General features: G+C 50.2%; 1 protein-coding gene across 3 annotated transcripts in view; it reads right to left on the bottom strand.

Annotated features, from left to right (window-relative positions):
* The window catches only part of DAAM2 (dishevelled associated activator of morphogenesis 2), a 113,869-nt gene that overhangs the window by 46,104 nt on the left and 43,077 nt on the right, over positions 1–24,688 (bottom strand). For all 3 annotated transcript variants that reach the window (XR_003437177.1, XM_027127153.1, XM_027127152.1), the window contains exon 2: positions 1,734–1,959. Coding sequence is in view for 2 of the 3 variants with exons in the window: in XM_027127153.1 (XP_026982954.1) it covers positions 1,734–1,901 (168 nt within the window). In the remaining variant the exon portion in view is untranslated. The remainder of the gene's footprint in view (positions 1–1,733; positions 1,960–24,688) is intronic.

Below are 24,688 nucleotides of genomic sequence, written 5' to 3'. Positions count from 1 at the left end.
AGTGTTTCCCTGACTTCTGTGAGCGAGCAGTTCCAGCATATTATCAAACCTGAGGAGGGGATGGTGGGAACCCCCGATTTGCAGCCACCTTGGACAGAAGTGTCGGGAAGCTGGGACCCACCACCTGTGGTGGGCGTCTGAAGTTGGGGGCTGTCTCGTGGATCTGAGCCCTTAACCTGAGGGGTCTGCGCTAACTCTGGGTAGTAAATGTCAGAATTGAGTTAAATCGTAGGACGCCCAGTTGATGTCTGTATAAAATTGGAAAACTGCTTGGTGTGGGAAAACCCACATATTTGGCGTCAGCCGTATTCTGCATAAAAAACGGATCTTGCAGGACTAACACGGATCAGGCTCCGAAGGCTATCCTACGCTAGTAAAGGCTTTGTTCTCTCCCACCTCCGGCCCCACCCTGAGGAAAGGCATGAATCGCGACCATGAGTTTTCCTGAAGCTGATATGATGAGGAAGGCGGGTCACTGTTTCTCATCACGTGCAGGGTCCCATCTTATAGTGGTCCTGTGATGTGAAGAGCTGAATCGCCTTAATCAGATACATCCGTGACCGAATCCAAGTGTGAAACCCCGTTCCCAATCACACTGCCTTTTTCTCTACAGGCCAGCCATGAGAATGAGTGACCAGGAATTAATGGTAGATGACCCTGTGCTTACTGCTCTCTGCCAGGGTTCAGGCCCGAGTCCTGGGCAGGGGTCCTGCTCCCCAATCCGGGACTTTCTTTGGTGTGCAGGCTTTGTCTCACTGTCAGACCTCCCAAGGGAGGAATCATGCTTCTTTCCTGTTCTGTCTCCTTGCGGTCAGAGTATGACACGTCACACACAGGGTGCTGCTGTGGTCTGAATGGGTATCACAAAGGGTCAGGAAGAGCTGCTACCAGTATAAACGATAGAGCTTCCGTCTTCCCCAGGCTAGACATGGGATGTCATCATCCCAGAACCTACCCACATTCCAGGTGTGATACAGGCATCTCTACCTTCCTGTTTCTGGTTAATCATCCCCTGTTCTGAGACTTGTGGTTGCCGAGGGGGAGGGGGCTGGGGGAGGGATGGAGTGGGAGGTTGGAATGAGCAGATGTAAGCTATTATGTATAGAATGGATAAACAACAAGGTCTTACTGTATAGCACAGAGAACCATATTCAATATCGTATGACAAACCATGATGGAAAAGAATATAAAAAATGTACACATATGTATGACTGAATCACTTAGCTGTATAGCAGAAATTAACACAACATTGTAAAGCAACTATACTTCAATGAAAAGAAGAAAATCATCCCCTGTTCTGAGGTACCCAGTGTCCACCTACAGAATTCCACCCTGTCTCTTCTTTCTGTGCTCGAGATAAAAGGATCCCTGGGAAATTCCAGCGAGCAGAAGAGAAAAAGGTGCCAAGTGCTCTGATGTTCTCCGAGGCCCCTCACTGCCTGATTTCACAAAGGCGTGGACCTGCTCCTCTCATGGGAGCCTGCTGCTACCCCGCGAGGTCTAAAATCCAGTGGAAATATGACGGAGGTCCACCTTTCATGGTGCCCACCCCAGCGAGTAACTCTGTTTCTCCCCCGTAGCTGAAATGTCCTCGGGGCTCACCTCAGCCCCAAGCAGAGTTTCAGGAGGTGAAGATGCCGGCACATGGGCCCTTGCCCTCTGTCTGGCTCTGCCTGCTCTAGCCGTGGCCCTCCCCATCGCCAACCCCCCTCCCTTCCCACCCCCTCACTCACCACCAGCTCTGCAAAGCGGACGTTCAGCTCCTCTGGGTTGGGGATGGGACTGGAGAACTCCATGTACTGCAGGGGGTGGCTGTCCCGGAGGTTGATCTCAGGGAGGTCGCTGCCTCCGAAGCAGCACAGGAAGCCCAGGCCATGGCGGCTCCTCTTGCGGGGGGCCATGGTCACTTCCAGCTGGGGGGACGGTCCGCAGGCAGACGCCCTAGGTCCTCATGGTGATCTGGGTAGAACAGAAAGCACAGAGCGGTCAGGCACGGCGGCCAGGTAGACGGGGATGCGGCCACTCTGCCACCATGACTTCGTTGCCCAACTGTCAGGAGCCTTCAACCCAACAGCCAAGCCCCCTCCTTCTCCCACAGCCATGAACACTTTCAGATTCTCCCTCTGTGCCCCTAGAGAAGACAGGAGGGCTGTCGTCCCAGAACGTGACTTCCAGGAGGTCAGAGCTGGCACTCAGCCTACTCCCTCTCTGACTGTACAGACGGGAACCCTGTTCCCTGTCCTCTGGTCCCCTGCAGACCAGTTTCCAGCAGGGATCCCTTACTCACTTGATTCACTCCAGGGTCTGGGGATACCCGCTTTAAAGGCGTCATCCAACGGGGAGAGAAGGGCTGACGTCGGCTGGCAGGAGAGACACCGAGCTAATCACATGGCATGGCTCCTGGAGTGGGGGCCTCCATGGGAGCAGAGGATGGAAGGCTCGCACAGCTTTCTGCCCAGTCTGTTGCAGCCAGGCATGTTTGGATGGATGTGAAATATCAACAGGGCGTGGGTTCACCCACCCATCCAGAAGGAGGGGTGAGCTGGGGGAGCCATTAGAGTGAACCCTCAGTAAGGAAATGGGGCTGATCATTGGAACGGTGTCCAGCCAAGAGTGAAGGGGATCTGGTCAAATCTGCTTTCCATACCGACCAAGAACAGAGGACACCACTATGGCCAGAGATCAGAACTGAGGGCCACCCAACAGTTGGGTGGTTGTTGGAACAGAAAGGGTTAAGTCTTTGCCACTGGGAGAGCCTAGTTCTATGGTGACCAGCATGAGGCTGAACGCTGGCCTTAGTCATTGATGTCACACAGCTACCAGGTAGGTTAAGCCCAATTATCTGCACATGGGCTTCCGGAAAGGGTCAAATGACCCCTGACCAATGGTTCCTAAACATGGTTTCAGATCTGGGCGGGTTCACTAGAGAGACCATTGCTTATCCACCACCCTGCTGCCCAGCCATATCCTCCTCGTATTAATATATCCTAATTTTTTGAATATAAATAAGATTCTGCCTTCATCCTTATTGAACATTACATCACAGGTTTAGGGTCAAGATTTTTTTTAATTGTGGCAAAATACATAGAACATAAAATTTACCATTTGTACGTGTATAGTTCAGGGGCACTAAATACATTCACGTTGCTGTGCAACCACCACCACCATCCATTTCCCGAATTGTTTTCCATCTTGTAAAACAGAAACTCTGTACTCACTAAACAATCATTTCCCATTTCCCTCTCCCCCCAGCCCCCGGCAACCGCCATTCTACTTTCCGTCCCTGTGAATCTGTCTACTCTAAGCACCTCCTGTGAGTAGAATCCTACAGCACTTATCCTGGCTTATTTCACTTGGCATCACGTCCTCAAGGTTCATATTGTTGTAGCAGAATATCCTGTCCTTTTAAGGCTGACTAATATTCCACTGTATGCATATACCACACTTGGTTTATCCATTCATCTCTTGACAGACACTTGGGTGGCTATCTGCTTTTGGCTATTGTGAATGATGCTGCTATGAACGTGTACAGCTATCTTTCTGTGTCCCTGCTTGCAGTGCTTTGAGGTAATACACCCAAAGGGGCCAAGGTATTTTTGAGTCATGATTCTTAGCTGTTTCTCCTAGATCTGGGTCATTAACAGAATGATCAAAATGTCTCCATGGTCTGTACTTAGACTGTTGCTAAAAATGTTGACCACAGCAAGGAGAGCGACAGGCCCAGATGACGTAGCTACTTTGTCTGGGAATGCCAAAGAAGTAGTCATTAACAGTCTCAGGGGATAGTCCTTCAGCCAGCTCTGAACCCATGAACCCATGGGCTTATCTAGCCCTCATTTCTTTTTTTTTTTTTTTTTTTTTTTGCGGTACGCAGGCCTCTCACTGTTGTGGCCTCTCCCGTTACGGAGCACAGGCTCCGGATGCGCAGGCTCAGCGGCCATGGCTCACGGGCCCAGCCGCTCCGCGGCACGTGGGATCCTCCCAGACTGGGGCACAAACCCGTGTCCCCTGCATCGGCAGGTGGACTCTCAACCACTGCGCCACCAGGGAAGCCCTAGCCCTCATTTCCTAAAGACACCCCAGGAGATTGTTTCCTAAGTCCTTGTGCACCTCCAAAAATGCCAAATCCAAGGCATTCCCTTGAACCAAGTTCTAGAACCTTAACAAAAAAAAGATAAATGTGGCGTAACTTGTTCCTAGTGAACCCAAGGTTACTCAAGGAGAACACTGCTTTATTTCCTAAGCCCTAACAATCTAGCTAATAAATTCGCCATCTGAGCTGGCCTCTCCTATAAGACATGATGCATTTTAATCATCACTCAGGAGTTTTTTACTGGCTCCACTTTTTCTTTCTTTATAAACTTTGTGACACTTTTTACAAAATGTTTGCTAGCATTTATTAAATGTATCTGAACACAGAACTTTCAAAACACTTTCTACAGAATTATTTTCTACCAAAGATATTTTAAGAAATATTGCCCTATACAATCCGAGAATTACACATCTTTTCTACAATATATACAAACCTCAGGTTATTCATGCAAAGGGATTGATCCTTCCTTCCCTTTATCTATCTATCTATCTATTAAATTAGGAGTTTGGGATTAACGTATACACACTACTATATATAAAATAGATAATCAACAAGGACAGACTGTAGAGCACAGGGAACTATACACAACATTTTGTAATAACCTATAAGGGAAAAGAATCTGAAAAAAAATAGCTATTTATGTATGTGTAACTGAATCACTTTGCTGTACACCTGAAACTAACAGCACATTGTAAATCAACTGTACTTCAATTAAAAACAAGACTTTTTTAACAGACCCAGGAATACCTAACATAACACGCTATCCAAGGTTGCCTTGTATTACTGGTCATCTTTTCTGCGTTTACGTATTGCCTCTCCACAGCGACAGTGAAGGCTCCTTGAGGGCAGGGGCCATGCCTCCTGCTTCTTTGACATCTTCCCCCCTTTATGGCTAATAAAATGCCTTGTGCTTAGTGGGTGCTCAGTAAATATTTTTTGGTCAATTGGCAAACAACCTGTGCTCATGGAAAAGGAGAAGAGGGGTCTTTAACAATCAGTCCAGAAATATTGATTGAAATCTCTGATTCCTAGTAGTTAAGCTATCAGGAACCCTTGAATGGAACAAGGGGACAGTCTCGAGGCTGCGGGTAGAGGAAGCAGCCGGCAGACAAGTGCAGAATCCTGGTTTATGTTGACAAAGGCCTGCAATAGGCTGGCGGCTGAGGAATCAGGGAGGAAGGGAGAGGTTAAAGCTCTCCAGGGGAATTGATAGCCAATGGGAAAAAAAAAAAAGAGTGGGTGGGACGAAACCCTGGCATCCCACTGTCAGGCTCAGTAAAGCACTAATTCTGTTAGGCAGATAGGGGTGGACTCCCCTGGGTCCTCCGCCCATCGTCAGTTTAGGATGATGATGCAGAGTCCAGACAAGGTCCCCTTGGTTTCATCAGCCTCCAAAATGCAGCTGCAGCTGGCGGGCAAGCCTGCTTTGTTGAGGGCACAAGCATGGGAGGGCAGGTCCTGAGGCGTGGTGAGGCTGGGTGGACAGCCTGACGGGGCTCTGCGGCGGGATGGGCTGACGTCTGGGAGGACCTGTGAACCCTCTTCTGCCTTCACTTCCTCGACTTCTCGCTCCCTCACTCTCCCTCCTTGCCCTTCTTTGCCTTCAGCCCCTGAGCCAGGCTTTACCAAGGGCAGTCAGGGCGGGGGCCGGGGGCTGGCATATAGCTGGCCTTTTCCGTTAGTCTTACACTAGCTGTTCACAGCTCTGACTGCTCTGATTGGTTGGTGCCAGGCCATAACTGTCTTTCCATATTTTTAAGGTCTCCCCTGAGTACAAGAAATGAGGTGGAGTGGCCTCAGGAGGAGGGAAGAAGGAAGAAGTTGACACAGACCCTCCAAACAGGAAGTACCATCCCCACAGAGAAGGGCCCTAACTGCACCCACCCCGGGAGCGCCGCACACTTGCCCTTTTAAGGGCGGGCTGCTCACAGCTCCTCAGTGTGTTTATGTTCCTGAGGATGCCCTCCTCCCCAGGAACCCCTCTTAAGCCTGTCCCTTCCTCCCTTTCTTGGGGCCCCTTCTGCAGATCCAAGGCTAAAACCCCAGGCCCTCAGCTGGAAAGCATCTAGCTTCACAGCAGAGATCTGAAAATTGAGGTCCAAGGAGGAAACGTCTTATCTGAGGTCACACGGCTATGGGGACAGAGCTGGGGTTGAAACCCAGGACTCCAGCATTCAGGCTGTGGTCTGGTCACTACCCTCACCAGAGCTCCTCCTTCCATGTTAATGCCCCTTGTCCCCATCTTGCCCCAGCCCCCCCTGCAGCCTTCCCCCACCAGAGAAGACCAGACTCTACAGCTCAGTTTAGAAACAGCTCCAGGAAATTCCCCTGTGGTCCAGTGGTTAGGACTCAGCACTTTCACTGCCAGGCCCCGGGTTCGATCCCTGGTTGGGGAACTAAGATCCCGCAAGCCACATGGTATGGACAAAAAATAAAAATCAAAATAGTATTTAAAAAAAAAAGAAATGTTTTTTTTTTTAAAAAAGAAATAGCTCCAATAAACAAGGTTCCCTGTAGACCAGGAGAGGGTTATGGAGATTCCAAAGGCCGCCTGCTTCTCCTCCACTGGGAGGAGCTATCTCCATCTCCCACCGCCCCGATTTCTCTCCTGCTCTAACCCCTGCTCTAACCCCCCTTCACTCCAGCAGAGGCTTTGAAGTCAGATGGACTAGGATCTGACTCCTGGCTTTGCCTTCCCATCTGGGTAACCCTGAGCAGGAGGTCTTAACCTCTGAGAACCCCAGGTTCCTCATCTGTGACACCAAGGTAACAATGGCATTTTCCTCACTGGGTTTTGGTGAAGAATAAACGATATAATGTAAGTAAAATGCCAGGAGCACCGCAGGCATTCAATAAAGAAAGGCAGCACGGCTGCTGTGGCTTCATTATCACGATCACCGGCAAAGTGAGACTTGCCCTGCCCAGAGCCTGAACCGTGAGCCCTTCTCCGGGCACAGACGGGGCCACCAAGGCCTGGAATTGTAAGAACTTGCTCAGCCAGATTTAAGAAGCCACCCACCTTTGTCTTTGGTAACTGGGACGTCTGAACCAGAGGATCAGGGCTTTTCCTCAGGCTCTGAGCTACCTCTAGTTGGAAAAGTAAACCCCTGTCCCTGACCCTGGGCAGGGAGTGGAACTGTGGAGGTGGCCAGAGCGATTCATTTCTGCAAAATCCTTTTACAAAGAGGAGCCATGGAGGGTCTCCCCATCAAAGGAGAATTGAGACGCAACATGGAAAAACAGGAAGCAACAACAAAACAAAAGCCAGTGGACTTGAACTTGGGCCTGAGAAATTGATCCCACCCCGCCCCCACCACCACCACCCACCTTTCTCTCCATGGAAACTTCCCCAACACCAACAGCTCCAAGCCCTCCATTTCCTGTCTGCCTGCCCCCTCCCCTTCTCCCCGTGGGGACAAGGTCTTCCCAGGACTATCAGTCCCTAAACCCAGACCAAGTGGCCCATGACGCCAAACCATCCGGTCACCACCAATAAGCCCTCCTGTAAATCTCTCGGGGTCTCCAGTCCTCTGGGTCCAGCCAGACTTCACCTCACCACGGCCTCATCCTTCCACACTGTGGAGAAAACATAGCTCCTTAACTCAGGGGACAGGGCTAGTCACGAGGCAGCTGTGGGTCGGGGGCCACAATGTCATCCTCTCTGGGCCTCAGTTACCTCTCTATGCTGTGCCAGGGTTCAACTGAAGACCTCCAAGGGCCCCTTCAGGTCTAACCGTCCACATTGCCTGGCTCAATCTCCTTCCCAAAGATCCCCTCAGGGGCTGTCCTCAGCCTACACTGGGCACTCCTCCCACATTCCACCCCAAGCCAGGAAGCACTTCCTATTACTTGAGTCCAGAACTCCCATTTGGTTTGCAAAGATGAGAATCTTAACCCTTAACCCCAAACCCTGGCCCCAGCTCCTCGACAGACCAGTTTTTATTTACATTAATTAAAGCTTCAAAATCCCCATATCATTAGTGCTTACTCCTAAGTCTTAAGTTAGAGCCGAACAACGTTAGTACTTGAGGCTTTGGTATTTGCCAGACACTGGGCTATAGCTACCTCTCATGGTGCGAGATGGATGGCACGGTTTTAAAGAAGTGATTTAAAGAAAAAAACAAAAACAAAATCCTGTGGTTCAGAGAAGTTAAGTAACTTGCCTAAAGACACACAGCTAGTGATGGCATAGCTAGGATTCAAACACATGACTGTTTGACTCTAAAGCTACAAAACACTAAGCCATAGGGCATGTGTCCAAGGAATACCTGATCTGAGACCTGCTCAGAGCTTTCTCAAGTGTTTTATAGATCCAGACTCAATAATTCATGACTGAGCATTTCCTATGGGCTGGGCCAGGTGTTTTCACGGTTCCACAATCTCATTTCAGCTTCACAGTGACCCTGTGAGGTGGTTATTACTATTATCCCCCCTTACAGATGTTGAGATTGAGGCTTCAGCAGCTGTCACGTGGCTTATCAAGGACACCCAGCAGCTAAGGGACACAGCTGGAACTGCAACGAAATATTCTGACTCCAAGTTCAGTGCTTTTGGCCCAGAACCAAAGCTGACTCATAAACCCTTCCTTTAGCTCTTGGGATCGATGCTGTGACTTCGGGATGTTCAAGTTGCCTTTTCCTATCCCCTCTCCTGAGCTCCATACGTGGGGGTAACAGGGCAAGGATATGCTGCTGCACCTCTCCTTGGCCACTTCTCAAGTGCCAACTAGGAGCCAGGCCCTGAGCTGACAATTTTGTGCTTTATCTCATTTATTGCCCCCAACCCTCCAATAGCATGACTATCCCTTCTTACTGATCCTTAAGCCTCCCGAAGATCAGGCAGCTTGCCCAACAACCACATCCTGTGGGTGAGGGGCTGGGTTCTGAGGACCGCGGTGTCACCCTTGAACATACACGCTCTTAACCAGTTTCTAGACCGTGTGCTGGACACTGACCTGGGTGGTGAGGACGCAGGAGTAAACAAGGCCTGGTCCCTTTCCTCGAGCAGGTCCCCTTCTAGCGGGGGAGCCGAGGGAGTCAAGGCAGCGACAATCCAGAAGGATGGGGTGAGAGAGCCTGAGAAAGGGGACCTGGACCAGCCTGGGGGGTAAAGAAGAAGTCAGGGAAAGCTTCCAGGAGGAGATGATATTGAAGCGGGGGTTTTTTTTGTTTTGGTTTTTGGTTTTTGGATTTTTTGGCTGCGCCGCACAGCTTGTGGGATCTTAGTTCCCTGACCAGGGATTGAACCCAGGCCCTCGGCAGTGAGAGCATGGAGTCCTAACCACTGGACTGCCAGGGAATTTTTTTTTTTTTTCTTCTTTTGGCCACAGCTTGTGGGAACTTAGTTCCCTGACCAGGGATCGAACCCATGGCCCCTAGTCTTGAAAGAGATAAGAGAATTAAGGAAGGGTGCAAGGGGTGGGAAAAGGCATTCCAGGCAAGGCAACAGCATAAGCAAAGGCACGGAGAGAGAAACAGCGCCGAGTGCGTGAAGCCAGCGTCCTGTTAATTTGTGGCTACACTAGTAGGCAAAGGGAATCAACAGGGTATCCAAGGACCTTGACTTGACAGCAGAGCTCAGGCACCCTGGGGAGCCTGCTCCTTTGCCCTCTTCTCCCGACCAGGTCCCCCCGGGGTCCGGGTCTGGGAATGGGGCCCAGAGCTCCCCAGAGATGCTGCACGAAACATAAGAAATGTAAACCATGTCCAGTTCCCCAGGCAGGAGATTCCTCCCTACATACTGACCCTTCATGTGCCACTGGGCGTCACCTGGGAAATGGCCCCAGGCCCACCTTATCCAGGACCCGGTTTCCCAAGCGTCTATTTTTTCCATCCCAGGCCATACTTCCGGAGCCTTCTGCCTACCCATCCCTCCACCACCCAGCTACACCATGCCTGCTCCCACTTCAAGTCTCTGAAGACCCTCCCCCTCGTGCTCTGTGGATAGCAAACAGGCTTGGGACCCCGCACAAGCTCACCCCAGCTTCCACCCTGAAGCTGCCCGAATTGCCAACATCCAACTCTACCCCACAGCCTTGGTGGGGTTCTGTCCAACTGCCATGAGCTCTATGTGGCTTCAGATAAGTTACTTAGCCTCTCTGAACCTCGGTTTCCTCATCTGTAAAATGGGGAAATAATAATACTACTTACTTCATAGGGTTGTCATAAGCATGAAATTAGTTAATATTTGTAAAGTACCTAGAACAGTGCCTAGTAATAGTAAACACTATTAATAGCTATATAGATAAGCCACTGTTATAATTATGAAAAAACCCGAAAATGTTGGCTGTATGTATTACAGAAAGGTTCTCTATGTGAATGGGTCTTACATATTATTACAGGGGTTGGCAAATATCACAGGGGTCAAATCCAGCCCACAGCCTGTTCGTAAATACAGTCTGATTAAATACAGTCTGATTAAAGCACAGCTACGCCACCTATTCATCGTCTATGACTGCTTCGTGCAACAGAGACCCTAGGGCCCACAAAGCCAAAAATATTTCCCCCCTGGCCCTTTACAGAAAGTTTACTGATCCCTATGTTATTAGGTTGAATCATATGTAGCTGACAGTGTTCAATTCTTTTCAATCTACAAAACCCTCCATTTCATATGTTTCAACTTAGTATAGCATACGAGCTCACCACGAATCCTGTCTTACCCATTAAAACAGGAGTGCCCCGCTTTAAATCCAGTGACTCTGATCATAATAAAGTTATAATGATCAGTTTTTGAACATCTACCACGTTCAAGGTTTATCTCAAACGTTTACCACACTCCTGTAGGGTAAACGCGATCACCGCCCTGCTCCCCTCCTGTACAGGTGGGGAAACTGGGGACTCAGAAAGATGCAAAGTGTTAGCCTAGGACTCCAACCAGGTCTCCAGACCCCATGTCTACCACACTGTCCCCGCTGGGTGCTGTCTAAGAGGCTGCTGGGAATGAGATCCACCTCTTACTAGGACCAAAAAATGGAGTTTGTGAGCACTCCTAGACAGCGCTCGGCCACGTGGTGGACAGGGCCCAGTCGTGACTTCCCTGTCCTTCTCAGGACAGAACTCAGAACAATCTGACTTGTATTGTGAGCCTCGGGCAGGGCTGGGGAGGGGGCGGGGAACACTTTCAAAAATAAGCAAGCTCTCTTTCCAGGACTGGGGAGCTATTTTTAGCAGCCGCCTAAATTATGGTTTCCCCTCTGCTCTGGGAAAGGCAAGAAAGTAAAAGTAAACTCTTGTAGCCCCAGGGTCCCCGCTGCAGGGTGGGTGAAGGAGGAGAGAAAGGGGTGTCTTGCTGGTAAAGTGAAACTGAAAAAGTCCCCAAAGTGACATTTCTCTGACTTGGGGGTGAGTGTGGAAGTTGTGGATTTTCCAATTGGTTTTCTCATTTTGAGACATGATAAAGAGAACATAGATTTCTTTGTCTCACCAGGACAGAAAACAAGCAGATAGGAGCTCTCCAAGGCCATGGTCAAGCATGCATTCGTTCATTCATTCACTCACTCGTTCATTCATTCACTCACTCGTTCATTCATTCACTCACTCGTTCATTCATCCATCCATTCATTCCCTGAGTGACTACCATTCACAAAGCAATTTTCTGGGTGCTATTTGGGGTGTTATTGTGTTATTGGGGAGGCACGTGTAGAAACCACCAGGATGCAAGGGAGAGAAGGAGGGAGGGAGTTCCAGGCTCTGGGACTGCAAGGAGGGGAGAGTGGCTTCTGGCCGGGGTGGTCTGGAACATTCACCAGAGGAAGTGGCATTGAAGCTAGGTCTCCGAGGAAAGAGGTCAACACGTGCCAGTGGGAGGGTCCAAGAAACCCATTCACAACAAAGGCGTGCGAGAGTGAGGACCCGGCATCCAGGTGAGTGAGGGGCCAAAGGAAGTCGCTTTGCCAGGCTGGGACGCAGGGCTCAAAGAGGTGCAGTGGAACACAAGCTGGGGACCCGATAAAGGCAGGCTTTGAACGGCAGGCCGAGGGGGAGGGGGAGGAGGAAGCAGCTCAAGGATGGCTGGTTTATTGGCTGATTCGTTGATTGGCTTATAGTAAAGGAGAGCCCGTGAGGCGTGATCCGAGCTGGGATTTGGACGAACAATTCTGGTGGCACCGTATCAGGGTGGATTACAGGAAGAGACGGGAGAGGGAGAAGAGTCAGGAAAGACGGGAGAGGGAGAAGAGTCTGGAAGCAGTTCTGTTTGATTCAGAGTTAATGAGGCCCTGAGCTGCCAAAGAGGAGAGAAGGGAACAGATGCCGGGGATGTCACGGAGGGGCGTGCGTGCCCGCACGTGTGTGACTGCATGAGGGGGCTTTGGCAACACACAGACTGGGCACAGAAAGCAAGGACTTGAGCTGAGAAGGGGAGGGAGCTGTGGGGAGCTCTTTGGGCCACAGCTGTGAAGTAAAAGGGATGAAGGAATTTCAACACCCAAGTCTCTGCTACCCATTAGAGCCAGAGGCCCGGGGCTCCCGGCCAAAGGGAAACCACCCAACACGTGACAACCCATCCTCACCCCCTTCTGCTTCCGGGAAGCTGAGCCCCTCCCCTGGCCCACACCAATGGGGCTGCTTTATTGAAGGGCTGCAGGGAAAACTACCCACAGCTTCCTCCTGGGCCATCCTGCCAGGTCTCCCACCAGAGCGCCCAGTGTACCGAGAACTCACAGCATTCTAGGCAACCCGGGGCCTGGGAGAAGCTCCCTACTGCCCACTCCTCCTGGGGTCCCAGACAAAGGCATTCTGTCACTCATGAAGGTGGGACCTCGAGGTCCCGTCAAGGCAAGCCGGCCCTGGGACCCTCGCTGGGCCTGTGCACCTGGTCACACTCTGGACCCTGGGCTGTGTCTTCCCCAGGTGCAGTGCCATCGTTACAGACCTGCTAGTCCCACTCTGCGTCCTGCACTCACACCAGAAAAGGCCCTGCGTGTGTGTCGGGGCCTGGCTGGACATGAATCCTGGATCACAGGCACTTTCCAGCTCTCCAGGGTGGGAAGAGTAGGGGAGGACAGGGGCGGGGGAGTGGGGCTGAGCTAACTCCTGGATGCAAGTGACTGAAAAGGCAGACCCAGGGGGACCCCTCACCTGCCCCTCACTCTTGTTCATACAATTACATCCATCTATTCATTCACTCTGACAAATATTTGTTGAGCACCTAAGTACCCTGCTAATAAGAGCTGGAAAAATACAAGGGTGAACGAGTTCAATGTGGCGGGGAAGGGAGACACTCAAATGAACATCATAAAGTGTGGATATGGTTATGATAGGCGTAGTACAGGTGTATGGGTCTGGGAATGTCTGCAGAGCTCTCTCCCAGTGGGGGGGTTCCATTCTACTCTGAGCTCCCTGTTCATACAAAGGGTTTAGAGGCGGCATTGTGTAGTGGAAAGGGCACCGGGAGATAACCAGAGAAACCAGCAAGGGTTCAGGACCAGACATGCATCCCAGGGTTACTAATGCTATAAATAACTGAAAACAGCCAAAATGTTAAAACATAAGGATTGGTTAAATAGACGATAGATAGATAGATAGATAGATAGATAGATAGATGATAGATAGATAATAGATGATAGATAGGCAGATAGACACACACATGTGTGACAGCTTGAAGTAATTATCTTTGGGTTGCTGGAGTTTAGGGTTATTTTTCTTATCCTTTTCTGGATTTTTTCAAATTTCCTACAATGAGCGTTTATTCTTTTCATCAGAAAAGATAATATTATTTTTAAAAGAAGAAGATAAACAGTAGACTAAAAATGAGGAGACTCAGGTTCGAGTCCCAACTCTGCTCCAGCAGGTTACCTGCGCAAGACAGGAATGACCTTGGCTAAGCGCATCATTTCTCTGAGGCTTGTCTGTGAATGAGGAGGTCAAACCACATGCTTTCCAGAGTTCCTTCCACACCAGACACTAGGCTCTGTGCCACAGAACACACGAGGTGCTAAAATGACGCTGGTTGAATGGAATCCTATCCCCTGAGCTCCATTAGTTCATCCTTCATTCAATTGTTCATTCATTCCACCTCCACTGTTTTCAGCAGTTACTCTATGCCTAGCACTGCTCCTGGTGCTGGGGATTTAAGGGCAAACTACGCAGATATAGCTCCTGCCCTCACAAAACTATAGTCTCCCAAGCTCCAAGTCCCCTTCCATTGTTCTTTTTCTTCCCGCCCTAACGCCCCATCCTGTTAATGCATTTTTTACCTTTTCTCCAAAATGCCTCAGGTGCATCTGTTTCATTTTCAAACACCAAGCTCCAGACCTGGTCCAGCCCCACAGGATCTCAGGCTGGGACCAGGGCCGAACTCTCATTTTCCCCCTCTCCCAGCATTCTGCAAACAGCCCTTTGAATAACATTTCTAGGAGCACCTGATTCTACATTGCTAGGTTCAGCATTCCTCAGGGTTCCCAATCCAAACTGAAAGCCAACCGCTTCCATTTTTAGGATGAGCCGTTTGGTGGGGCTCACAAATTTCATACTAAACCAGCTTGGAAATCAGATCTCTATCCATGTGTCAGGGAGGACTGGAGCGCTCACTGCTGGTGCGAGTGCAGAATGGCACAGCCATTATGGAAAACAGTTGGGCTGTTTCTTAAAAAGTTAAGCTTACACCTCCATATGATCCAGTCATCTCATGCCAAGGTGTTTTCCCAAAACAAAGGAAGCACAGGCACATACAATGTCTTATTCATGAATGTTCAGAGCAACTTTATTTGTAATAGCTCCAAACTGGAAACAACCCAAATGGCCATCAACAGGCGAATCAACAAAAAAATACTGTACAGTGTACCCATAAAATTGAATATTACTCAACAATAAAAAGGAATGAACTATTGATATACGCCACACGTGGATGGAGCTCAAAATAATTACACTGGGCTTCCCTGGTGGTGCAGTGGTTGAGAGTCCGCCTGCCGATGCAGGGGACACGGGTTCGTGCCCCGGTCCGGGAAGATCCCACATGCCGCGGAGCGGTTGGGCCCATGAGCCATGGCCGCTGAGCCTGCGCGTCCGGAGCCTGTGCTCCGCAACGGGAGAGGCCACAACAGGGAGAGGCCACAACAGTGAGAGGCCCGTGTATCGGAAAAAAAAAAAAAAAAAAATTACACTAAGTACAAGGAACCAGAGCATAAAAGGGTACATACTGTATGAGTCCACTTGTCTAAAATTTGAGAAAATGCAAACTAATCTATAGTGAATAAAACCGGGTGGGTGACTGCCTATGGAGAGGGTGGAGGGCGGGCAGGGAGGGGGTGGATTATAAAAAGGCACAAGGGAAATTTGGGGGATGATGGTCAAACATGCTCTTGATGGTAGTGATGGATTCAAAGGTACATACATATGCTAAAATGTATCAAATTATGTACTTGAATTATGTCAAGTTTATGGTATGCCAATTATACCTCAATAGAGTTGTTAAAAACAAACAAAACACGTCTGTTCCTAGCCTCACCATCTCCAACTGCCAAGGGCTCTGGCCACTGCAGCTGGCAACCCTCTAGAAGATTGCTAGTATCATAAGCCACTCTACAGGTTCTAGGAAAGACCTCACCGCCCAGAGGTGCGGGGAAGGGGAACAAGGAGCTCCCTCCAGGCCCAGGCCTCAGCTGATCTGGTCTGGTCTGGTCTTCCAGGAGACGGGTGGTTTACTGTAAGGAGTGTATGCTTTCATATTAAGCCTGTGAGCTTCACTGCCTTCATGGGCACACGGACGACAAAGCCCACCTCCCACGGCTACTGTGAGCATCACACAAAGAGCACATATCAAGAAGCCAGCACAGCACTAGGCACATCACAGGCCCTCCAACCAGGTTCCCTTCCCCTGTCCCGGCCCCAGCCTCCTCCCCAGGGGTGGCTAAGGTTCAGGGCTCTGCCCATGGAAGAGCCTAGTGAAGTGCAAGCCCGGTTTCACCTGGAGGTCTCTGGGGGGTAGACCTGAACTGACAGCAGCCCCAGGCTTCCGGGTGGGTTAAAAATAAGGTACTTTCAGCCTGGGAATTTGTTAGAGGCAGATGAGATGGCAAAGGGGACTGAGAAAGGTGGCCATGACTTGGAGTTTCTAGGGCAAGACATCAGGAGGGATGTGGGTTTGGGGTGCGGGGATACCCAACCCTTGCCCACTGGACAAGCAAGTATAGGAGATACTCAGAAATGACCAAAGACGAAAGGGAGGGAGGGAAGATATTAACGCATGTTGGCATGTGAGAGGGTTGGATGCTATGGTGCAGAGGTATATGTATGGGGTGGTGTGTATGTGTATGTTTATAGCATGATACGTGTAGTGTGTGTGTTTATGTGTGTATGTGGTGTAGTATGGACGTGTAGGTGGTGTGTGTATGTATGGTGTGCATACATGTGTGTTCATCCCCAGGAAACAAACACACAAGATTCTACTGACTTTCAAGTCTCTGCAGAGAGAAGACCCAGTGTATGAGCTGAGGAAACAGTAATATCACTGATAGTCAGCCCCCACGTCAATTTCAAACCAGCCCACGTTTAGTTTATAAGGAGCTGCCCAAGCATAATATTCGGGAAATGTTACTGTGGGGAAGGCAACGTCTTGTCTTCAGTTTCCCGTGAACCACACTAAGGCCCGGGAGCAGAGATCCACCAGAAGATTCTCGTACCTGCCATGGACCAGAGGCCAGGTGTTCACATCCATCATCTCATTTAATCCCAAGACAACCCAGCAAGGGCAATATTCTTGACTGATAAGGACACTGAGGCTCAAAACCGGGAGATGACACCCACACTAGGGCTCTCTCCTGTGATACACCATCTCGTTCCAACCTAGTTTCAATTCAGTTCCGGAGCGTGTATGTACACATGCACGTGTGCACATTCCTCTGGGTGTATGTGTGTGTCCAGCAGATGCAACTGGGTTTCCTTTGGTGTCTATTATAATGGGGTGTACACTCCCTCTGCCATTTGAAATTTTGGTGTTATATTTTAGCCACTTCCCCAATAAGGCTGAGGTGGAAAAAAACAAATAGCTGACAATGTATACCCAATCTATTCCATGCTCCATATTTTACAAGACAGATATTCAGCACATTTTTAGAAAGAAGGATACTAACATTTACTAAGAGCTAGGCTAGGCTCAAACTTTCACATTTATTATTTCACTTAATTTATTCCAACATCCTACAAAGATGATATTGTGCATTTTTACATACAGGGAAATCAAAGCTTAGTGAAGGTGAGCAACTTGCCCAAGTTAGCAGGGTTCATAAAACATGTTGAACCTCAGTCTAATTGATTCCAAAACTCAGACACAGCCTCCCCGTGGCACAGAAATAGCAGCATCACGGTAAACGGTCGCCCCCCACCCCCCCAGCCATGGAATCCTCTCCATCCCTTCCCCATCACCCATCCCAACTACCTCTCAGGGAAGAACTCAGCACTAGCACAGAGAAGCCCTGTACCCCAGCCACAGACAGCAGTCCAGTCCCATCATCTTACCACACACCGAGTCACAGAAAGATCCAGGCTATCCCATCTTCTGGACCAGCCTCTTGGGTATGCGAGCTGGGTACCTTCAGAAGGGCCCCGGGCTTGGTTTAAGGCTCTGCTGTTGCCGTCTTGAAATCTTTAATAATTTTTGAACAGGGAGCCTTGCATTTCCATTTTGCACTGGGGCCTGTGAATTGCACAGCTGGTCCTGCCCATCTTCTAAGGCAGCCAGCTCGGGCAGCCTTTCCCAGGAAGAGCAGCCCAGCCAGCCACTCCCTGTGTTTCCAAAAATGTTACCCACAGTCCCTGAATGGTCAGGACAGAACAGAGACAAGTTACTTTAATCTGGGGTGGCTTCCTGCCCAAAGGGCCTTGAAGGGCCACTCAGTAACTTCTGGGCTGTCCCCCACCCTCATCTTTTCTCCTTATCCCACCTCACCCCTCCGCTGCAGGCTCCCTGGTCCTCCCTAAACGCGCCATTGCTCAAGGGATTAAAATTCCTAGAGGGCTTGGACACTTCCACTTTATCTCCGACTCCCCCCACCGGGCTCTTTCCGCACACACAGCAGGAACTCAGTAAGAGCGGATGCATCAGATACGTTACAGTATGTACTTCCTGAATTCTTGACTATCCGTTATAAAGCCTATCACCAATGTGATGGCTTTCCATAACTCAAAGGTTGCGTGTCCTTCTGCAATTGGATAAATACTTAAAGCAAGAGAATGCGTCAGCTTTGAAACAGAGTTCAAAACTTGGTTCTGCTGGTTCTATCGGGTTGGCCAAAACGTTCGTTCGGGTTTTCCCGTAAGCGGTTCACGGATGAACTTTTCGGCCAACCCAATACATTTGGGTCGGCAATATTATCCCTCACCCCATCCCCATGCCCACCTCTGCTTCCTGCCCCTCCTCTCCCTCCGCTATGCAGGTCCTACCTTCTCCAAGCAGCCTTCCTACCCATTCTCATCTACCTGAATTCTCCCAAATAAACTCAGAGCCCCTGTTGTCTACTCTGTTTCTAGGACACTGCATCATATAGTACTCTGTGGCACTTGTGTTATTTAATGTACTAATTTATCTTTTTTTATGCCAATGAGTTTTTCCCCCATCTAGACTCTGAGCCCCCTAAGAACATGACATAGTGCCGTGTATGCAGCAGGTCCTCTTCCTGAATGAAAGTTATCTCATGGCAGGGGGTGGGAGTGGGTTAGAGAGAGAGGAGAAAGTTATTAACCCCAGAAATAAATCTTCATGGAAAATTCAATGAACTCAGGTCCTTCAACCTTTCCTCAGAGTCCAATGGAGGTCAAAGGCATCCAGACCTTGGCCAGACACCATCAAGAGGTCTCAGGCGGCACTCAGCGAGGCAAAGGTGAGCGCCTTCACAAACCTGCGTGGTTAAATGAGATCTTGGCACTCCCAGACGCAACTCGGGACATTTTCATTTCTGTTTGTTTCTACTCTCCCCCCTCCCCACCCTCCAGCAAACAAAAGGCATCTTGCATATAAAAGGCATACGATATTTTTCCTCTCTATGCTTCCAGGAACGGGATGTTTCCTCCAAGGGAAACGAGACCTTGGCTGTGAGGCCTCAGGCTACAGAAGCTAGGGTTTCCTCTTTGGAACTCAGACCATCCCCTCCATAGTTCCCAGTCTATGCATGGACTCCCCCATTCCTCAATCACCTTTCTCTGACCCTGACACCCCTGCAAGCTGTGTCCTGATTGTCTCCATCTAAGGGGCCTTATTTACCCAGCAGGGCCCCTCATGTCTCCCCCTCGCCTCCGTCCTCAGTGCCCACCTCCCCTGAAAACTGCACTTGTGCGCATCAGTATCACCTCCTTCCATCCTGTTCCCCCTGCAGAGGCCCTCTTCCCAGTTCCCTCTTCGCGGTGTTTCAGAACGATGTGAAATCTGAGCCGCATGTCCCCACGCTCCACACACACACACTCTCTCTCTCTCCTTGATTTCAACCAGCTGATCCCCGTCTGGAACACTCCGTTCTGGGCCCTCCCCCTCCTCCTGGCCACTCACCTGGCAGCCTGTGCCCTTCCCCACAGGTGTGGGTGTAGGGCCCCTCCTCAGCATCCTGCCTTTCTCCCATCAGAGCCACGGCTGCTTCCTGAATTAGCGTCACTCTCACTGGGCTGTGAGGTCCTTGAGGTTGGGGACAGTGTAGCACAGTCTCTCAGGAACCCTGCGCCCAGCACAGGGCCGGGCCCGCAGCAGCTGTGCTGGGGCTTTGCCAAGGTTCACACCTCGGGTCTCTGTCCTTCTCCCTCACCCTTCTCCCTCCCAGAAAACCTTCCATCTCTTTATTTCAGATAAATTCAGCAGCAGCCACTCTCGAAACCTCCTCTCCCCCATCTCCAGCTCGCTTCCAACTACCCACATTTCTGTTCAGAAGCACTGGCACCGCCCCCATCAACTTCCTCTCAGACCGCCTTCACCTCCTTCCCCCTTCGGACCACCCCTGCTTTTCTCTGTGAATGACTCCACAGTCCGAGGTTCAAACCACAGAATCATCCTGAACTCTTCCTCTGTCTTGAGAACTGCTACATGCCAGGTATTTGCATGTATTATCTCATTTCATTCTCACATCAAACACTGAGAAGTGGGTATTAGCATCCTGAGTTTACAGACAAGGAAACTGAGGCTCAGAGAAGTCAAGTGACCTGCCCAAGGTCACAAGCCCATAACTGACTGGGCTGGGGTGAGAGGCAGGTTTTGACAGGCTGTCCAAAAGCCCACCAGGTGCGCGCGCGCACGTGCGCACGCATACACACACATACACACGTGCTGTTCCCTCCTTTACGTTATAAATTATCCAATCAGTCTCCACGCCCAATCGATTCCACTTAGAAATGCTTCCTGTATGGGCCCTTTGATCTCCCACGTGGACGCTCAGGCCCCACTCAGACACACAGGACATGGCTGTGTGGTCACAGAGTCAGGGGGTGGGGGGCCATGAGTGCCGCACACCTAGCCAGCAACACTGACCTCACCTCGCGCTCACTCAGGGAGCTGGTATGTGCTCTTAGCTTGGAACCATTTCTTCAAGGCCCCATCCCTTCTTACTGATTTGGTTGTCCTCCAGCCAGGCTGAGGCTGACCCCTTTCTTCTGGACTCCACCTGCACCCTACTAATGCTCCTCTTGGCCTCAGACCAAAAACCCTCAACAAGCTACCCACCTGGAACACAGCCTGCGTTTCCGGCTCTCTTCCTTCAATTTAGCTCTTGGTTTTCCCACTCTCAGCAGATCTCCAGGGACAGTGCATCATCGTAAGAGGCTTCTCAATGATGCAGATCCCAAGGCCCTGCTCTCAGAGTTTCCAGGCCAGTAGATCTGGGAAAGGACCCAGGAATCTGCATTTTAACAAGTTCCCCAAGGGACTGGGATGCAGGCGGTTTCATTCACTCTCCATCCCCTTCTCTTTCACCAGCATTTGTACCAACCTTTTTCACAAGTCACCCCTTCTTTCCAGAGCTGTGATCAAATCCCCCAGGTTCTCATCTCGGGCTACACAGTAGAATCATGGGGCATTTTGAAAAATATCTATGCCTGGATCGCAACCAGAACCAATTAAAACAGAATCCCTGGGCAGGTGTGGGGGAGCCACTGGGGTGAGCAGCTCCTCCTGCTTTGCCCAGGACTGTGCCAGTTTTAATCCTGAAAGTCCCACATCCCAGGGAAGCTCTCAGTCCTGGGAAAATGGGATCAGTCATTCACCCTACAGGGCTCTGGAATTTGCAAATCTCTCCAGGTGATTCTAATTTGCAGCCAAGCTTGCCAAACACCGGACCCCATCTGGATCGAGAGATGCCCCTCCCCCCGGCACTCCCTCCAGCCAGCGCCTTTTGTTTTCACACTTAGCTCAGGTGATCTCAAAATGTGTCTCTAGACCCGCAGCATCAGTGTCACCTGGGAACTTGTTAAAAAAAAAAAAGGTACAGCCAATTCTAAATAATTTGCTCTTCTCTCAGCTGCAGAGAAATCCTTTGTGAACCCCTACCCAGAGTCACCGACATTTACTGCCTTGAGTGAAGTGAGAGAGCTAAGGAGTTAACTGGTGGTGGAGGGTTGAGGCTGGGAGCTCAGTCCTCCCCAGGGAGGTTTAGTGGTGACCAGAGGGGCCTAGGTTTTGATTCACAGGCAACAAACTTTTACTGACCACTAACTAATTAGCTGCCTTGTTTATGGCATCTCATTAAATTCAACACTAACTCTGTCCAGCATTTGGTGTTGGGATTTTGTGGGGTCCATACATAAAACTTTCCTCTTCTGGCTCAAGTTCAGGACCAGTTGAGAAACAGATACATGAAGCAAACAGATAGAGGTCACGGTATCAGCCACGTTCCTGACAGAGCTGTGGGAGTAAGCGGCTGTGTCTCTCTGGCCAAACGGACTTGCTAATGTCTCACCCATGAGTGAGGCCAGCTGACATGTCCAGTCCTCGGCATAGGAGGGTGACCGTGGACCTTCCCGTAGGAGCGGGCTCCCGACCTCAACCCCCAGAGCTGGCCAGATGCGCCCCCTGCAGGTGGCAGAGCCCAGGGAAGGGAGCGAGCGTAGGCAGACCCAGTTCATAACCTCCCAGAGCCATTGGTTAGAGGTGCCTCACTCCTTCCCCTGAGGAAGTGATGGGGAGGGACAGGCCAAGGTTCTCCACCCCTAGGTCCATTTCAGCCACTCATGCCCTGATCCCACCCCAAGACATGCTGGCCTGGTCCGGGGAGGGAGCCGGGCATTGATAACTTGTAAAAGTTGCCCAGGTGATGCTAAGGTGCCATCAGTGCTGAGTCACCACTCCTGGGAGCTCCTCTCCTGGAAACGAGAAGCCAGGGATGCTCCCCTCTAAGCGTGGGGTTGCCTGTATTTCACAACCAGGGGAACAAGGTCTCGGGAACCTTAAGCATCTTGCCCTATGCCCGGAGCGGGTCAATGGAATCTTAGGGATGAGTAATAGCAGTGAATGAATCAGCTTTCTCCAAATCTTGGGTGGATTGGGAGGTTTTCAGCCAGGTCGCAGCCAGATCAGCTAAAGCACTGGTTCTAGAATCTCCTGGAGGGCTTGTTAAATGCAGCTCACTGGGCCCCACCCCCAGAGTTTCTGATTCAGAGGGAGGGCTGTGTAGCTGTGAGCACAGGCTTCTGAGTTGGGCAGATCTTTGCCACCAACACTAAGGATGGCCTTGCCTGGGGTTTCACCCAACCTCTCTGGGGCTCAGTTTCTTCACTGGTCAAATAGCGATCACAGGATTAATGACCTCACGTGTTTCTTGTGAGTTGAACCAGGACACACGAAGCACCTAGTGTGGTGCATGGCACGTAGTAGGACTGGAGATAAATTGCAGATGTTGATTATTATCTGTAGATGCTGCTGTGATTCAGGGATAGCTTCTCTGAAAAGGTCGAGAGGAAGTTTCGGATGCAGGCAAGAATACCAAGAGGCAGAACACCAAAGGGAGAGAGAGCCAAGTCTGAAAGGATGCAGAAGGGGAGCCAGAAACAGAGCAGAAGCCAGTGCACAGAAGGTACAAGCGAACTGTGTGCAGAGGGTGGGGGTCTGCTGCAGATCTGGCTGACAGAGAGGCTGGGAGTCAAAGTCACCCAAAATAGAACTCCCTCCTCTCCAAACTCTCAATTCACTCCCCCCTCCCCACTCCCTATCTCTCTGGGCCACACGCCACATGCCTCTGTCAGACTCGTTTGTTAGAACTACCCCCCTAACTGCACCCCGACCCCTGCCCTAGGGACTCAAGGAATCCTAGCAATGTGTTCAGTTCCAAGTGCTGGAGGAAAAGGAGCAAAATAAAAAGGGGAAAAAACCCTCTCTCCAGGCTTGTGTCTTTGTAGGACTTCCCACAGCCCCCCAAGTCTTCCTCTCCCCCAAGAGATGGCCATTCGGAGTCAGCATCTGGTTAGAAGTATCCAAACCAACGGGTACCAATGGCCTGTCTCCCCTCCCCCGACCGCAAAGCCCTCTCTGCCACCGCATACTCTTTCCTCTTTCATAACCAGACTCAAAGCTCATCTCCCTGAAGTCTTCCCTGATGAACTTCACTTGACTGCAAGAGTTCCTTCCTGCATGTGTGCATTCATCCATCCACCCATTCATTCCACAAATGTTTACTGAGCATCTGCTCTTGTAACAGAGAAGAACAAACCTGACTCCATCTTGGATCTGTTCCTTTAGCTCTAACCCCTGTACTCCGTTGCCTGTGCTTAGTCATGCTCTGCACATCTGCACATTTGCAAAAGAATGTTGCCTATAGCATGAAATATACATGATAGGCCATTCTCAAGGCTCCGACCTTTAAAGGTACAACACTTTTCCATTGGTATAGAGATACATGGATAAAGGTGCAGAACAGAGAACCACAAGTGTCTTGTTGGATACTGATAGGAACAGTGCGACCAGACCTATGTGGACAGCTGTAAGAACAAAGGATTCCAGCACCAACTCTGCAACAACCAGCCACGCCCCCTCCCCTTTTAGCATAAAAGCAGCCTGAATTTTAACTCAGGCAAGAGGGTTCTTTGGGACACTAGTCCATCATCTGCTCAGTCTGCTGGCTTTCTGAATAAAGTCACTATTCATTGCCCCAACCACTCATTTCTCTCCATTTATTGGCCTGTCACACAGCAAGCAGTACAAGCTTGGACTTGGTAACACTCTGTGACTGGGCAGCAGGGATTCGGATACAAAAGAGACACAGTCCCTGCCCTCCTGCAGCCTAAGGAAGGCAGCACTGGAGTGGGAGTTCACAGTCCTAAGGAGATAATGGGGCCCCCTTGTCATGTTCTTCAAGTTCATGATCATGCTGTTCAATCCTCTTTCTTAGCATGAGAAGAGACCTACCAGCCACTGGTGAGATGGCACCCTCTTTGTCCTGCACACACAAACCACACCAAAGAAAACACACCCGTATCAGACACGGATAACACACTTCATGGTTCCATGTTGCTTTCCATCCTATAGACTTCAGAAGTTTGTCTGAGCCTCAGTGCATGTCATCATCAGTAACTGACTCAGCCCCTGTATTTGGCATCGTAAGGACCATCTCAACCAACATTTATTGACCTGCTTGGATGTACCAGGCACCAGAGATAAGAGATGAATAAGATATGCTCCTAAGCACCTAGAGAT

This window comes from Aethalodelphis obliquidens, unplaced genomic scaffold (genome assembly GCF_003676395.1).
Source record: "Aethalodelphis obliquidens isolate GAN/ISIS:26980383/991018 unplaced genomic scaffold, ASM367639v1 scaffold31, whole genome shotgun sequence".
NCBI lineage: Eukaryota > Metazoa > Chordata > Mammalia > Artiodactyla > Delphinidae > Aethalodelphis > Aethalodelphis obliquidens.
Note: the sequence above shows the minus strand (reverse complement) of the source record. Positions and strands in the feature narration are given on the sequence as shown.